The 14,174-nt window shown below is 55.0% G+C and overlaps 8 protein-coding genes across 9 annotated transcripts; 4 read left to right on the top strand and 4 right to left on the bottom strand.

Annotated features, from left to right (window-relative positions):
* Positions 1-321: 321 nt before the first annotated feature.
* H310_01876 (hypothetical protein) lies at positions 322-857 on the top strand (the record flags this gene model as incomplete). Its single annotated transcript, XM_008865208.1, has 4 exons — positions 322-348; positions 396-497; positions 553-664; positions 715-857. 4 exons carry the CDS (start codon positions 322-324, stop codon positions 855-857), a joined length of 384 nt encoding a protein of 127 aa, XP_008863430.1.
* Positions 858-1,459: 602 nt separating this feature from the next.
* On the bottom strand, positions 1,460-2,777 carry H310_01875 (hypothetical protein). The gene has a single exon (XM_008865207.1). The coding sequence runs from the start codon at positions 2,649-2,651 to the stop codon at positions 1,605-1,607; it is 1,047 nt and encodes a 348-aa protein (XP_008863429.1). The 5' UTR covers positions 2,652-2,777; the 3' UTR covers positions 1,460-1,604.
* A 271-nt stretch (positions 2,778-3,048) lies between these two features.
* On the top strand, positions 3,049-4,299 carry H310_01873. Of its 2 annotated transcripts, XM_008865205.1 has the most exons (3): positions 3,049-3,293; positions 3,342-3,454; positions 3,503-4,299. In XM_008865205.1, the coding sequence occupies exons 1-3, from the start codon at positions 3,094-3,096 to the stop codon at positions 3,823-3,825; spliced, it is 636 nt and encodes a 211-aa protein (XP_008863427.1). In that variant the 5' UTR covers positions 3,049-3,093; the 3' UTR covers positions 3,826-4,299. The 2 variants fall into 2 exon arrangements, with proteins under 2 accessions (XP_008863427.1, XP_008863426.1); XM_008865204.1 differs by having other exon boundaries at positions 3,342-4,299.
* On the bottom strand, positions 3,860-4,286 carry H310_01874 (hypothetical protein; the record flags this gene model as incomplete). The annotated part of the gene is made up of 2 exons (XM_008865206.1): positions 3,860-3,882; positions 3,929-4,286. 2 exons carry the CDS (start codon positions 4,284-4,286, stop codon positions 3,860-3,862), a joined length of 381 nt encoding a protein of 126 aa, XP_008863428.1.
* A 384-nt stretch (positions 4,300-4,683) lies between the features above and the next one.
* Positions 4,684-6,892, top strand: H310_01872 (hypothetical protein). Its single transcript, XM_008865203.1, has 2 exons — positions 4,684-5,158; positions 5,206-6,892. Exons 1-2 carry the CDS (start codon positions 4,797-4,799, stop codon positions 5,396-5,398), a joined length of 555 nt encoding a protein of 184 aa, XP_008863425.1. The 5' UTR covers positions 4,684-4,796; the 3' UTR covers positions 5,399-6,892.
* Positions 5,403-9,863, bottom strand: H310_01871 (hypothetical protein). The gene is made up of 4 exons (XM_008865202.1): positions 9,603-9,863; positions 9,453-9,555; positions 7,139-9,399; positions 5,403-7,059 (listed from the first exon to the last, which is right to left on the bottom strand). The coding sequence occupies exons 1-4, from the start codon at positions 9,807-9,809 to the stop codon at positions 5,440-5,442; spliced, it is 4,191 nt and encodes a 1,396-aa protein (XP_008863424.1). The 5' UTR covers positions 9,810-9,863; the 3' UTR covers positions 5,403-5,439.
* A 937-nt stretch (positions 9,864-10,800) lies between these two features.
* Positions 10,801-11,667, top strand: H310_01870 (hypothetical protein). The gene has a single exon (XM_008865201.1). The coding sequence runs from the start codon at positions 10,839-10,841 to the stop codon at positions 11,244-11,246; it is 408 nt and encodes a 135-aa protein (XP_008863423.1). The 5' UTR covers positions 10,801-10,838; the 3' UTR covers positions 11,247-11,667.
* H310_01869 (hypothetical protein) lies at positions 11,522-13,940 on the bottom strand. The gene is made up of 9 exons (XM_008865200.1): positions 13,663-13,940; positions 13,440-13,594; positions 13,020-13,387; positions 12,814-12,960; positions 12,663-12,759; positions 12,389-12,612; positions 11,919-12,337; positions 11,740-11,866; positions 11,522-11,676 (listed from the first exon to the last, which is right to left on the bottom strand). The coding sequence occupies exons 1-9, from the start codon at positions 13,922-13,924 to the stop codon at positions 11,664-11,666; spliced, it is 1,812 nt and encodes a 603-aa protein (XP_008863422.1). The 5' UTR covers positions 13,925-13,940; the 3' UTR covers positions 11,522-11,663.
* Positions 13,941-14,174: the final 234 nt, after the last annotated feature.

The raw sequence follows: 14,174 nt of genomic DNA, 5'->3' as shown, positions 1-14,174 counted from the left end.
GAAACGCTGGCGGCCCTGCAAGCCCACTTGGCAGCCGTGCAAATCGTCGAAGACGCTGACGACGAAGTGTCCGAGGACTTTAGATTGTCGCAGTTGTGCGTTGCGCCCTGAACAGAGCTAGAGCAACACGTCGGCTCACTGGGGTGGTTGTAGCTGGTACGACGACGTGACAGGCGAGACGTTGGCACGCGAGGCGTTGGAGAAGAGCAAGGGTGGTCCGATTGCGTTTTTGAGCACCCCGGCAGCCTACAAGGCGCTCAAGGTATGCGTCGTGGCTACCGGTGCATCCTTCCTGAGGCAACACACTCACAACTGTGCGTGATGGGTCGTAGAAATTGGAGCCCGACCGTCCAAACGTGTATATTTTCGAATACGACCATCGATTCGGACAAAAGTACGGCGACGAGTTTGTCTTTTACGACTACAATGCGCCGCTGGACGTGGAGGAAAGGTTCCACGGGTTTTTCGACTACGTCCTGGTCGAGCCACCGTATTTGGTATATTTGAACGTCAGTCGAACTCGGGAGACTGATGACGGTGCTGGTGGCGTAGACGGAGCAGTGCATGAAAGGGTTTGGTCAGACCATGAACTTGATTTCGCGGGAGGTCAAGACCACATCTGACGGCAAGCAAGTCATGGTGACGCCCAACGCGTTTATCAATTGTAAGCCCCATCGTCCGCTCTCGTTGTACGGACTTCACGTGTGGTGATAGCTGGAGCTCTGCGCGACGCCATGGCGACCGAGCTGGGGCTCACCCCGTGTGGGTTTGTGCCGACGTTTGAATCGAAGCTGTCGAACCGGTTGACCACTTACATCAACTACACGTCGACGCGGTTTGGCCCCTACGAAGACTAGAAAATACATGCAACGTTTTCCCCAATATGTCGATTGTTTTTCGCCCACTCGGCGGTGCGAGACGGTGCGGTCGACTCATGCACCGAGTCACCGTTCCCTGACACTACATCGTCCTTTCGCGCTTGCCCTCTTGAACCATCACGCTGCTCGCTCCTGTCACTTCCAGAGACCACGATATTGCATGTCGAAACATCGGTGTTGGGCATAGGAAGTGATGTCCCCCATACGGTCCTCGATCGCCTCGCCCAACCTCGTCAGGGTTTCAGCCCTTTGGGCTCCAGCGCGCCTGTCGTGGTCTACTAGTTGACGCAGCTGACTGATTGTTGTTGTGAATGACTTCCGCTGACGGACAAGTGCCAATGATGATGGCCTAGAGTTCGTACGGTCATGTTCCGCCTACTACACCGAGAATGGCTTCGCTTCTCCTCGAGCGTCTCCGTGCCAAATGACGTCCGCGAGGTCCCTATCACAGCGTTTTGCGTGCAGAGTGCTTTGTAAGGAGAGGACCAACCGTGGTCACTGGGCCGAGCCGGTTGGCTACGTTGACTCAACGTAGCCAACCGGCTCGGCCCAGTGTTTTGACAATGGCGATGCCAAAGTACTCGGCGAGGGAACCATTTGATTCAATTTACGTCTCGATCATCACGGCATAGCCTTCAACGGGATCTACGTCGAAGCTACATGCAAGCGCTTCAACTGAACACTTTTACGCCAACACAGCATGTTTAGTTCTTTGGCGCACGCACGTTAGGAGTCCGAACGGTCGGACACCACAAACATGTCGTGGCGACGAGAGTTTATTCGGTGAGCCTTGGAATTGAAAAACGCATCAAAACCGCGTACGGCTAGCCCCATGGCCGCCGACATGGCGATGCCGCTCATGTACGTGAATGTCTTCATGATTCCCATGAAACGCATGTCGTTCGATGGATGTAGCACATCCAAGCCGATGAGGGCGTCGATAACCAAGTAGGGCATGTTCAGAACAACCAGGACGAGGACTATCCAGGACAGTGCCTTGGGCAGAGCAACAAACTGCAGTCGATCGCGTTGGGATTCGAGCCATATTGTAACCAGCGCAAGGAAAACCACGGCTAGACACCGCAGGCCCCACGTTGCCCATGCAAACTTGGACAGTGCGATGGCTGCAAGTGGCTCTTCTTCGTTTGGATCGTTCGGGTCGAACCCAGCGACGGTCGCGCCAGACCGGTCGACAATCACCATGGAAATGTAGAATATCAACGAGAGGCCACTGATTACAGACATATACGCGACCAGGCACCTTCGGTGACTTCGCGCCGCGATCCGAGGCGCCATCGCACGCCGCTTGCACTCATACATTGCCGCGATGAGCCACATCGAGGTTGCGTTGAAAAGTGTTTCGGTGATGAAAGTCATGTTGCGGATGCGAGGGTGCTCGGTGGTGTCGAGGCCGTTGTTCGAGTAGACGAAGAGAGTCCGGACGAGGGAGGCGGAGGACCAAGTGAACCAGCAGAAAAACACCATGAACATCGTGCCGTGACCGGCATCTCGCTTGACGCTGTCCCATTTGAACACACAGACACATGCGGCGAGGGTCATGCCGGCAGACCCTGCAAGGATAGTAGTGTATCTGAACAGCATCGCGCGGTCCTCTCGGGCGCCGTCGACGCTGGAGAGGAGCACTCTTGTCACGACCATGTTCCCGAGACCGTGGAAGTCGGCTGGTGTCGAACCGGTCCGAAATAAAAATATGGTCAGTCGAATCATGTGGGCGAGATGTGGGCAAGCGTTGTCGGGTGATACACACGGCATGGAAGCATCCTGCCATCGCACCAGCAGATGCGGTAGGGAGGGTCTTCAAGCGCCAGAGAGATCCTGCTCCATTGACATGACGAGGACGAGGCGTCATGATGCTCAAACCAGCCGCCTTGGCCGAAACAATCCGTTCAACTCTCGCTGCGACAAAGGCCTGATTCATCATATGATGCAACTCTGGGAGGCGCATTGCCAACATCGTCGCCGCGTCCGATTTCGTTGCGACCAAATCAAGCGTACAGCTCTCGCCAAGACAGCTCCGTCGCAGCAACTGCCACACCCTTCTCCCTCGCCCGGCGGCATCGCCTTTTGGCAAGTCGAGGGAGTGAACTGTATAAAAGCATAGAATCAATTTCGGAACCACTCCGAGAGTTAAAAGTAACATACTGTATTGGCAAGATTTAGCTGTAATGTTAATAGAGTAATTCGAGAAGGCGCCATGGCCGTCGGCACCAGCATCATGGAGAACGCGGCCGACTTTGTCGAGTATGTGAGCAGATCTACGTTTCGAATTGGAGCACTCGCCGCCGTCCAAGTCGCAGTGTTTGTGTTCGTGCAAGTGTTTCTTGCCACTGCCGTATATCGTCCAGCCGTCGAGAGAGATCCGTCGACAATGATCTTGGCCATTCCAGATGCTAGGTGCGCATGGACACCACGCAGCTCCACGACTTGACCTAATGCGTATAGATATGGATACGGCACGCAGGACCTCTTTGAATTGTACATGTGGATGGGTCCTGCGGTTCGCCGGTGGTACATCTACTTTGAGCTCGTGGATCTCTTCGTCTTTATCCCGACATGTAGCGCAACCGTCTCGTTCCTTCGCCTTCTCATGCCTTTCAATGTAGACGCGCCGTTCTTGACCCTACTTCTCCTTCTCGTCCACCGCCGCTTGGGTCGTCACGAACCGTTGATCATCTACCTGCCATTTGTCGCGGCAATTTTCGATGCATTTGAAAACGCTGCGCACATCTACACCGCGCACACGTTCGAGTCACTTGAGTCCGTCCAGAAGGAGACGTGGATTCTTGCAGCACACGTCGGATCGATCTCCAACATCTTCAAGTGGGGCGCCATCGGCGCCGTGTTCGTGTTGTTGTGCTGGAACTTCGGGAAAACTACCATCCACGCCGGTCTGGACAACACAGACCCCTCAAAGAAATCCGATTAATCTTCGCATTGAACATTACAAAAGATTCGAAGAGTTATTTACATGCGTCTTGCGCCTCTACACACGAGAGCGTGAGCGTTGATGAGTGTCGTTGCGGGCTTACCTCGAGCAGTGGCTGCTTTCGCCTGGGCTTCGCCCAGCAGCTCACGGACATACGTTTCCGAAACTTGCCTGGCTAACTTGGGTGGGGGGTCGCAGAGGTTCGGTAGCGAGATGGGTAGGTGATTCTGTTCGTTGGCACTAAGTACGGACGCTCGAATCGAGGATGTTTGGTCGAGCAGAGGGGTGCCGATGTCACTGTCGTAGACGTCGTCCACGATTGAGCATTTAGCGCTACCACCACCGCCATCCTTCGCCGTGGCGTCTTCTTCTCGCAGCGCACGGTCTTTCAGCTGTGCCTGGACGAGCTTCTTTCTCGGCGAGCACTGCCCGACGTCCTTGGCGCCGCAGATATCCACCATCAAGTCCACTCAGTGTGCACTGACATATTATTCATAGCACGACCAAGGCCATTCGCAGCCATGTGAAACCGTTATTATCGTCGTCACCATCCCGTCGCGTGCCCCGTTCTGGTACACGCATCTGTCCGTTTCGATGACAAGCCGTCGTGTGGGGCAGGGCTTCCCGAAGTGACGGAGCGATTCTCTGTAGGAGCAGGGGATGTCGACTTCATCCAAACCTTTGCATTCCACAGCCGCCTCATGCGCATGGTGACATGTGGATTCTTTCCTGGCATTCACACGTGGACGGCACGAACAGGGCTGTATCCTCATGGGTTACACCTACCTTGCACGTTGGGCCCTGCAGAATCTATACGCAGCGACGGCATTGTTGCTCAATCGTTGGATTTTGCTCGGCCCCGGAGCACATGCTATGCCGTGCGATGCCGTCACGGGGCGACCTGAGCCCCCCAACTCGAAGATTGCAGCAGAGGTGCTGGCATGTAACCGACGTAACGGTCAGCACCAACCATGGACGTTGCCGCGACTGTCTCCGAGCGCTATCCGGGCCTGGATCCAGGACCACTGCCCACACTAAGTGAATCTGTCGAAGCAGACTTGCACCATCTCGAAACGGAACGGCTGAAGCGAGATCTGGCAGCGATGGTGGCGATGGATGCGACCATTGCCAGGTCGATCGCATCCAACATGATGACCGGCGTCGCGTCCGCCGAGACGACTGCTGGGGCCATCAAATTGCAGTCGTGGTGGAGGCAACGCGTTGCCCAAGCCAAGCTGGCCACTCTAATGCTGGAAAAGTTTGAGGCCGACGAAGCGCGACAACGTTTGCGAGAACAGCGACTCGTGGAAGACACCCTCCAGCTTCTCGATCGGTGGGACGTCCTCGTGGATGGAGCTCGACTAAATCTCAACATGCTAGACTGGCACTGCAAAACCACTTAGCTAACGAAGCATACTTGACCAAGTGCCGAAGGAATCACCAGAACCGAGTGGCGTATTCGATTCAGTGCCTCTACCGCCGCCATTCGGCCAAGAAGCGGCCGACGACCGCCGCGACCACGATCCTACCCTCGTCGTATGACGCGACTCTGTTCCGTCCAGAGAGCAGCTAGACCATGTCCGTTCATATCATGGCCTCTATTTACTTGATTTGCTAAGTGGTGCTGCTGCGGGACCCCAACGAGTTTCGCAGCGACTCCGCCGACATTTCCTCCCACTCGTGGACACTCTTGACGACTACGTGACTGAGGGTGGCTTCTTGGATGGATCGCCGCGTTTTGAACACGCCGTGGCACGTTCGACACACGCGCTGGGCGTCCTTGACGGGCTTTCCATTTGACGCCGTGCGGCCAGGAAACTGCGGCGGAAACTGGCAGAGCTCAACTGAGAACGCGGCGCATTCGGAGCAGCAGATCCGACCGCAGTGTTTGCAGTGGTGGCGCCGGTGGGCAAACCCAAACGGTTTGACGCACACCATGCAGTTCTTCTTGTCCTTCTCGCTCATCCAGAGCGGGGGCAACGTGATCGCGTCCAGTAGTTTCTTGAGCTTGACATTGTCCCGCTGGGCGAGCTCGATCACGCGGACGCCATCGCGGTCGGTTGCGTTGAGCTGAGCGCCCGATCGGATGAGCGAGCACGCAATGTCCATGAGTTCTCTGTCGACTGCTACGTGGAGGATGGTGGACCCATCCAGAAGCGCCACGGTTGGTGCTGCGCCAGCTTCGAGCAAGATATCTGTAATCGTCGGATCGGTCTGTCGTGTCGTCATGATATGCACGACCAGCGGAGTCTGTTGGCGCTGGTTTGGGACGTCCACGATGGATCGGCCGCCGTACTGGAGGAGAAACTGGACGAGGCGTGGGCCGTTCTTGCGGTCTTTGGCGACGGCAAAGTGCAGTGCAGTGTTACCATTCCGGTCTTGAAGGGTCATGAGGTCGTAAATAAGCTTGGATTTGCACAGTTCGTTCACCACTGTGTAGTGGCCCTTACGAATCGCCAGGTGCAGCGCCGACTGGCAGTGCTTGGGTTCGCAGATCAACAGGTCGCAGTGGGCATTGCACAGTGCTTTCACGACTTGGAGGTCGCCTCGCTCAGCCGCATCCAGCAGCGTAGTCCGTCCGGCGTTGTTCAGAATGTTCGGATCGCTGCCTGCTTCCAAGAGCATGCGGCACACATGCGGGTCGGTGGCCAAGTGAAGAGGCGTGTTCCCAGCCAAATCTTGCGCGCTTAAGTCCGAGTCCCAGTCCACTAGTAGTGCCACGACTTCGAGGTTCGGAAGCGCTGCCGCCGCATGGAGCGGCGTCCGTCCGAGCGAGTTCATCGCGAGCACACTCGCGCCGTTCTCTAGCAATGTCATGACGTCTAGTTCATTGCCTGAGTTCACGGCGTGGTGCAGGGCCGTGTCCCCAGGCGTCTTTTCGACTGGCCGGGGTGGTTTCTGTCGGTGATTGTTGGATAAGGTGTACCCATTCGGGTCGTAGTCTCCCCCACTGCGGGAAATCATTCGGAATTTGAACGTCGACGCACTGCCGGCGGTACCTCGGAATGCAAAGTCGTCGTCTCCGTTGGAAGAGGCGAGCGACGACCTCAAGTCCCCGGACAGCCGACCGCCAGACGACACACGCTGGAGCATCTGCCCTGACGCGAGCTTCGACGCAGCCAGCACTCGCGCGCGTTCTGCTGCAGCTTCTGCCTCGAGCCGCTGCAATTCTGCCATCCTCTTGGCCTCTCGTTTTCGATGGACCAATTGTGCGGCGAGGAAACGTCGAGTGTTCTACGCAGGTAATTGAGTGTGAGCAGGCTGCATTTTGTCGGGGTATGACGCTAATTTGGCAGTCCAGGCAGCCACCTACAGTTTGAATCAAGAGGATAGCCGCCAAGGCGCGCCGGTGCTGGCGCTGGGCCAGACAACGGCGCCATAGACTTTGAATGAGCACGACGAACTCGCCGTAGCGTTTGGCGAGCTGTGCTTCAGCATATTGGATCGCCGTACGTCGAAAGAACACTTTGGTCACGCCCACTTGCAGCGGGGATGCGGCTGATTGCGTTGTGTTTTCATGTCTGTCGAGAGATAATGTCTGAATCAAGTACGCGGCGAGCGCTGTGGCGGCTGCGCGCCGATCTGCTGGCGTCGAAGCGGTGTCGTCCCCGCACGTGTCTGGGATTTGCTTGAGCATGGTCTGATTTCCGAGAGGTCGGTAGCGCTTGACGAACTGGGCGTGTGTGATGCGGACGGGGAATCCCGCGCGGTTGACTCGGACGGCTTCGAGGACGCCGCCAGCTTGGAGTTGGTCGCAGATCCGATGAAACTGGAACAGGTTTGGTTTATTCTTGTCGTTTGGCTTCAGGCATCGCACATACGAGCACTGCGTCTGCTGGACTGTGTCCATGAGCTCTTTAAGCTGTCTCCGAAACGTGCTGCCAACACTGCTGGAGGCTTTTGCCATCGCCATGGACGACGGTGACGGCCTTAAGTTGCCTCGCGTCGACGCAAGCTTTTGTTGACTCGTGGAGGGGCTTGCCACGTCCTGACTGATCGTGCGGAGGAACGAAAGCGACGACTGCCGCACGAGCGCCGCTATTTCAGCATGCAACGTGTCCTTGTTCTTGTCGCAAAAGCCATACGTGTGGTACTGCACCCACCCAGCATAATGGTGGATGCTAAACGTGTTGTTGGCGCGGTCGGCATGACTTGCTCGGAAGAACGACGACGGCGAGGGGGTTCCAGCCGCGGCGGCGGACGTATGCAGCTTTGTTGCCTTTCGCGCAAAGTTCTCGTCGCTCCCCTGGGGCACGATGCACTCTTCATCGAGCATGTGAAAGAGGCCCCTGGGCTTCTTCTCGAGCAAGTCCAAGCACGGCTGGTTGTCGGGAAAGTTGATAAAGCTCCACTGGATGTGTTCTCGCTCGTACGTGACTTGTTCCTGGCGCAGGACGGTTGCGTTAAAGTGGTGCTGCAGGGTCTCGTTCGCGTAGTTGATGCAAAGCTGCTCGAACGAGTTGGTCGAGAGGTCTTCGAACCCAAAGATGTCCAAGACACCGATGAAGCCGGCGAGGTCGCTGTCGTTGTGGTGGTCGATTGTGGTGTTGATGCGCTTGACCAGGTAATCAAAGAGCTTTCCATACACATACCGCGTCAACGCATCTCGGTGCTGCTCGGCAACGTCAGGCAACAGGCCGAGCGTATACCATTCATCGCGCGCTTGGATTTTGCGCGTCGTCAACGCCACTTCCAGCGTGTGCCGGTCAACTCCAAAGAACGACGTGACGTGGACTTCCGCGGCGGTGCTAGCATGATCGCTGGACAGAACCGACCCTTCATGGCCGTGATGAGTGGCGTGGAATCGCAAGTTGCCCACGTGCAATAGATTGGCGACGGTGTAAAAGATGTTGTGCTGGTCGTCTTGGTCAAACTGCATCGTGTCCAACGCGTCCTGGAGCTTGGTGAACTGGTCTTGGTCGTCCACACCGTCCTTTCGGTGAAAGCAGTCGCTCTGATTGAGGTAGTAGAAGTCTCTGGGGAGAGTGAGCCCCCACTCGGCCTTCCGACCGGCGTCGAGCCCGGCGAGCAGTTCGTAGAACACGTGGTAGTTGCGCTCCATGGGGGCCTGTGATGTTACGCGCACTGTTTCAAGCAAGTACGTTTGAATGCCAGCCCCAATGAGGAGCCCGCGGTGCTGGCTGAACTGCATTTGGATGAACTTGCCAAACCGACTCGAGTTGTCGTTCCGAATCGTTCGCGCGTTTCCAAACGCTTCCAGGATCGGCGACGACGACAGCACTTGGGACATGACGTCGCTCTGGTTGATGTTGATGTTTCGCATGCTCTGGCTTTGGGACACGGCGGCAAGGTACTTCATGATGAACTTTGTCGTCTCCGTCTTGCCGGCGCCAGACTCGCCGCTCACGAGGATGCTTTGGTTTTGCGGCCGCCCTGCTAGTGGTGCCGTGAGCGATCGAAAAGCCGCGTCAGCGACGCCAAACACGTGCGGCGGCGCGGTGGATTCCTCGTCGCCGAGCGCTTGAAGCATGCCATGCCGAATGTGCTTGCGGATCACCTTGTCGCTGTAAATGCCAAGGTCTTGGAATGGATTCACGGCGAGGAGGATCTCGCCTACCGCGAGGAGCAGTCGATGAATGAAAATGCATGGACAGTGTGATTCGCACCGGTAAGTGTGTAGATCTCGTTTTGCTTGAAGCGCTCGTTCAAGGTGTGGCAAATCCCAGGTTCGTGCAAGTTAGGCAGTCGAATCAAGTCGTCCACCAAGTCCTAGCAAGCGAGTCACGGCTGCATCCTAAAGACCAAATTTCGCATACCATGTCGGCGCTGTTGGCGAGCTTGACCAATTCGTCCGTGCCATCTTCAACTTTGGCAACATCGACAAGCAAGGTTTCGACTCCGCCACTTGCATACTCATACGTGACGTCGACGTGCATGCTGCCGGCGTTCTTCTTGATGTTGCGGACCAGCGCTTGGACCCACTCGTCCTTGCTCTTGACCCATAACCCCACGCCGATCTCCATGACCGCACCGACCTCCTACTGACGGGAGGATGGATCGCCGCGGTACAAGTACAGTGGCCAGATGTGATTGGATCACTCGGGCAATAATTCGGAAGGAGCCAATCAAAATGGCCTCTCACTCGTTACTTCTTTTAATCCGGATTCAATTGCCATACAAACAACATGTGATTTTAAAAAGAGCAGCAAATTGCTCGGCAGTTCAACCTTGATATGGGAAATGGAGTAGATCACGGCTTATGGTATCGCGCGCGTCCGTTGCGCACGTGTGTGAGGGGCTCACAACGGGTGGCAACAACGGAGCTTGGCAGCGCCATGCCCTCTGCCTTGAAGCGCAGGGCTGCGGTACACAAGGCTTTTGAAGTGCCTGTCGGCTTCTCAGGGACTTGGTGACTCTGCACTGCTCCATCGCTTGCAACGGAGTTGGTTTTGCCAATGATAGGGGCCACTCACGAGACGACCTTGACATGTTTGGCAATGAGATGCGGTGAGTTCGATACTTCAGATATTGACCATTGGCAGTGTGGATGGCGAGTCTCTGCACTGCGTCTCGACTTTTTGGCAACAAACGTCTTGGAACTCGGCTAGTGTCAGCATGCGCGCCAACTTAGCTTTCCGCACGCAATGTGAACCACTATGCTGTGCATTCCTATGAGAATGAAGCGAGACGGCAAGCAGAGGACATCCTGCCACATCAGAAAGCCAGACAAGTACTTGTCATGTGCCTTGCATCCACATATACCTCGTCCACGAACACGAACTCATCGACCTCAATTGGGACATTCAGGGCAACTTGATCTCGATCGAGACGACATTCAGCGGATTGACGGTAGATGGAAGCAGTGGTTTGCTACATGGACTGGTAGCGGGTCGTGTCTTGAAATGCATTTGCGCGGGGCTCCTGCAACCAGATAAAACCTCTTAACATTTATACAAGGAGAGATCGAATTATAGAGTTTACACCGCTGCAACTGCAACCCAGCACAGTCGCTTTCGACGCATAAACAATTGAGAGCTGACCTAGTCACGACGATGATCAAGGCACTTCTGGCGGCGGTGATGGCGATGGGCGTGGCGTCTATGGAGGCCGTCCCAGTGCACGATCGTTCGATGGGAGGATTCCGTCAAGTCGATCTGAACGACGAAAACAAAGGCGACTTCTTCACGGCCACGTCCAACCCGACGCACTATTCCCGCTCGAATGACCCGTTTGTGTGTGTGACGTCTTTTGACAAAGTGCTTCAGCAAGTTGTGGCTGGTATGAACTACAAGTTCCACGTGCACGGGTGTACTGTGGATGCTCCATCCAAGGCCCAAGCCGGCTGCGACTGTGGTGACCGCGAAGTGAAAAAGTTCGTGATCGAGGTGTTCTCGCAACCGTGGACCCAAACGTATAAGGTGACGAAGGTGTCGAATGTCAACCAGCGCCATGAGCTGTAAAGTTCTTTGCGGCCATCTTCATGTCGGAGCGTGCCATTGAACCTTGTGTTGCGTGGATCAAGAGGTTAATGGACACCATCACGGTATTTGTAGCCTCCAGCTAAAACTTGGCCTTTGGTGCTGCTTTTCATTCTTTAAGCACAAATCACATGGGACAATGCATGGATCACCACAGTCCACCTGATTTATCGCATTCGGTTCAAGACCACGGGAAAGATGTGAAAGAAATTTTGACCTCGCGACGATGGAGACATCATCTCGCAGCGAGCAGGGTGCGAGTACTTCCCAGGACCATTCTCGCATCACTTCATCCATGGACGGCATGGACACAAACTGTTCAGTTGAATCTTTATAAATGGGAAGCCAATCTCGGACGATTACATATCAAGCATTCGACATGGTTTCGTTGCCATCAGATTACAGCACCTCACTACGATGCAGAAGGCGATCAGGGGAAAGACAAACAAGACGACTACGACAACGAGGTACGTACTAGGCAGGGCCTCCGCCACCTTCGGGGACAGTCCAGTTAATGTATTCCTGGGGCATCTTGATCGAGCAGCACTTGCAATGAACGCAATTTTGTGCGTTAATCACCAACTGCGGCACGCCATTCGCTCCTGTTAAACACAATATGTCAGTCGAATCTAGCCGTTCAAGACGAAGACACACCATCTTCGCTGCCGTCAGTGTACTCGTACACCTTGGCGGGGCAGAATCGCTGTTCAGGACCAGCAAACACAGGAAGCGACTCCTTCGACGGAACGTTTTCTTTGCCGGGTTTGATACGTAGATGCGCGGGTTGGTCGGCGTGGTTCGTGCCGCTGCGTTGCAAGTTCGAGAGCAGGTCGAAGGTAAGGACGCCGTCTGGCTTTGGGTACTCGATCGGCGAAAAGTCCTTGGCCGGCTTGGTCTTGGCCGAGTCGGATTTGTCGTTACCGAGCGTCCACGGTTCATGGCCATTTAAGATGAACGCACTCAACCCAGAATACAACACGCCGGGAAGGGCACCCCAATGGAAGGACTGATGCGTGTTGCGCACCTTCTTGAGTTCTTCGTACACCCACGACCCTTGAATCTTTGTTTCATAGCTACATTCTCCAGATGACTTCACAGCCATTTTGCGTCAAGCGACTCGATACCTCGAGATGTCGATCACTGGTTCGTTCTCGTCGATAGCGCCAGATACCGCAACAGGCTCTAACCCGCTCGACGTCAACGCTTCAAACGCGGCTTCAGCCGCCAACATCCCCGATTTCATTGCCGTGTGCGACCCCTTGATCTTGATGCTGTTCAAAAATCCGGCCGAGCACCCAATGAGCCCGCCTCCAGGGAACGTCAGCTTGGGAATGGCATGGTAGCCGCCCTGGTTGCAATGTTAAAAACACTCCTTGCGTGTGGCCGATTTTTTCGTACTTCGTTCAGCACCCGCGCGCCGTACGCAATGCATTCGCCGCCATCCAAATGACTGCGGATCGCAGGATGGGTTTTGAAGCGCTGGAACTCTTCGTATCTGGACAATTCCATGAGATGAAGACGGGAATACCATGGAGAGAAAAGCACTCACGGGTTCAAGTAAGGGTTTTCGTAGTCGAGACCGACCACAACACCGATTTGCACCAAGTCTTCGTCCATGTGGTAGAGAAAGGATCCGCCAAATGTCTTGTCAAACAACGATGACTGGAGTGGCCAGCCCAACGTGTGCTGCACCAATCTGTCGGAATAATGAAGCATAAACGAATGAGCTCGACTCGTAATGAAGATGACTCGTACCCTGCAGAATGCTTCTCCTTGGGAATACGCCACACCTCCTTGATACCAAGACCGTAGGTTTGCGGCTGCGCGTCCTTGCGGAGGTCGAATTTACCCATGACTTCTTCGCTGCATGACCCACGGCAACCTTCGCCAAACAGCGTCACGCGACCACGGAGTTCCATACCGCGGGCAAATGTTTCCTTGGGCGTGCCGTCCTTGTTGATACCAACATCGCGCGTCGCGATCCCGCGCACACCGCCATCTTCGCGATACAGCACTTCTGAAGCGGAAAAACCGGGATAGATTTCCACACCCAATTCTTCAGCTTGCGCACCCAACCACCGAGTCAACTTGCCCAAACTAATGACGTAGTTGCCGTGGTTATGCTATATAAATCCATGAGTCAACGAAGTCGTCATTGTCAAAGCAATGATGAACCTGTTGAGGAGGGAGCATAAAACTCGGCAACTTCCACGAACTGTCCTTCGAGATGACAAGAAATCGGTCGTCGGTCACGGGGGTATCGAGCGGTGCGCCCCTTTCTTTCCAGTCTGGGATCAATTCGTTCAACGCGCGGGGCTCAAACACATTTCCTACCAATCACAGAATTCCACATCAACGATTCCCGTTCCTAGCTTCATCAGAGATGGATCATACATACCTGAGATGATGTGGGATCCGACTTCAGCTCCCTTTTCTACCACACACACAGAAAGGTCCGTGCCCTTCTCCAAACCGAGCTGCTTAATGCGGATCGCGGCAGACAAACTCGCGGGACCCGCGCCGACAAGCAACACGTCATAGTCCATTCCTTCACGAGGGGCCGAGAAGACATCGTCACTGAAGTATCGCGATCTTAGGGCGCTTTGGCTGGTGGAATTTCGTCGGAAGAGTTTGGACGCGGCGGCGCGACGGAGGAGCATGTTTGTGGAAACAACGAATTCTAAGACTGAAGTGGGATTTCGTCAACAGTTTCGTGTGGCGTGTGGTCGGTGGAATCGAATTTCGAAGACACCATCGACTTGAAGTTCAGCGGCGGTAAACCGTAGTTCGTAATTAAATGTATACTTGCAATTTGTATGAGATGTGGTATGATGCAATTCCTATCAAGGGTAAATAATCGATTTGAGCATGGATAAATGAATAGTAGTACTACTCAATCGTCAAGAAATA

The sequence above is a fragment of the Aphanomyces invadans genome (assembly GCF_000520115.1).
Source record: "Aphanomyces invadans strain NJM9701 unplaced genomic scaffold supercont1.3, whole genome shotgun sequence".
Classification (NCBI taxonomy): Eukaryota; Oomycota; class Saprolegniomycetes; order Saprolegniales; family Verrucalvaceae; genus Aphanomyces; species Aphanomyces invadans.
The sequence above is the reverse complement of the archived record's forward strand: the minus strand, read 5'-3'. Positions and strand labels throughout refer to the sequence as shown.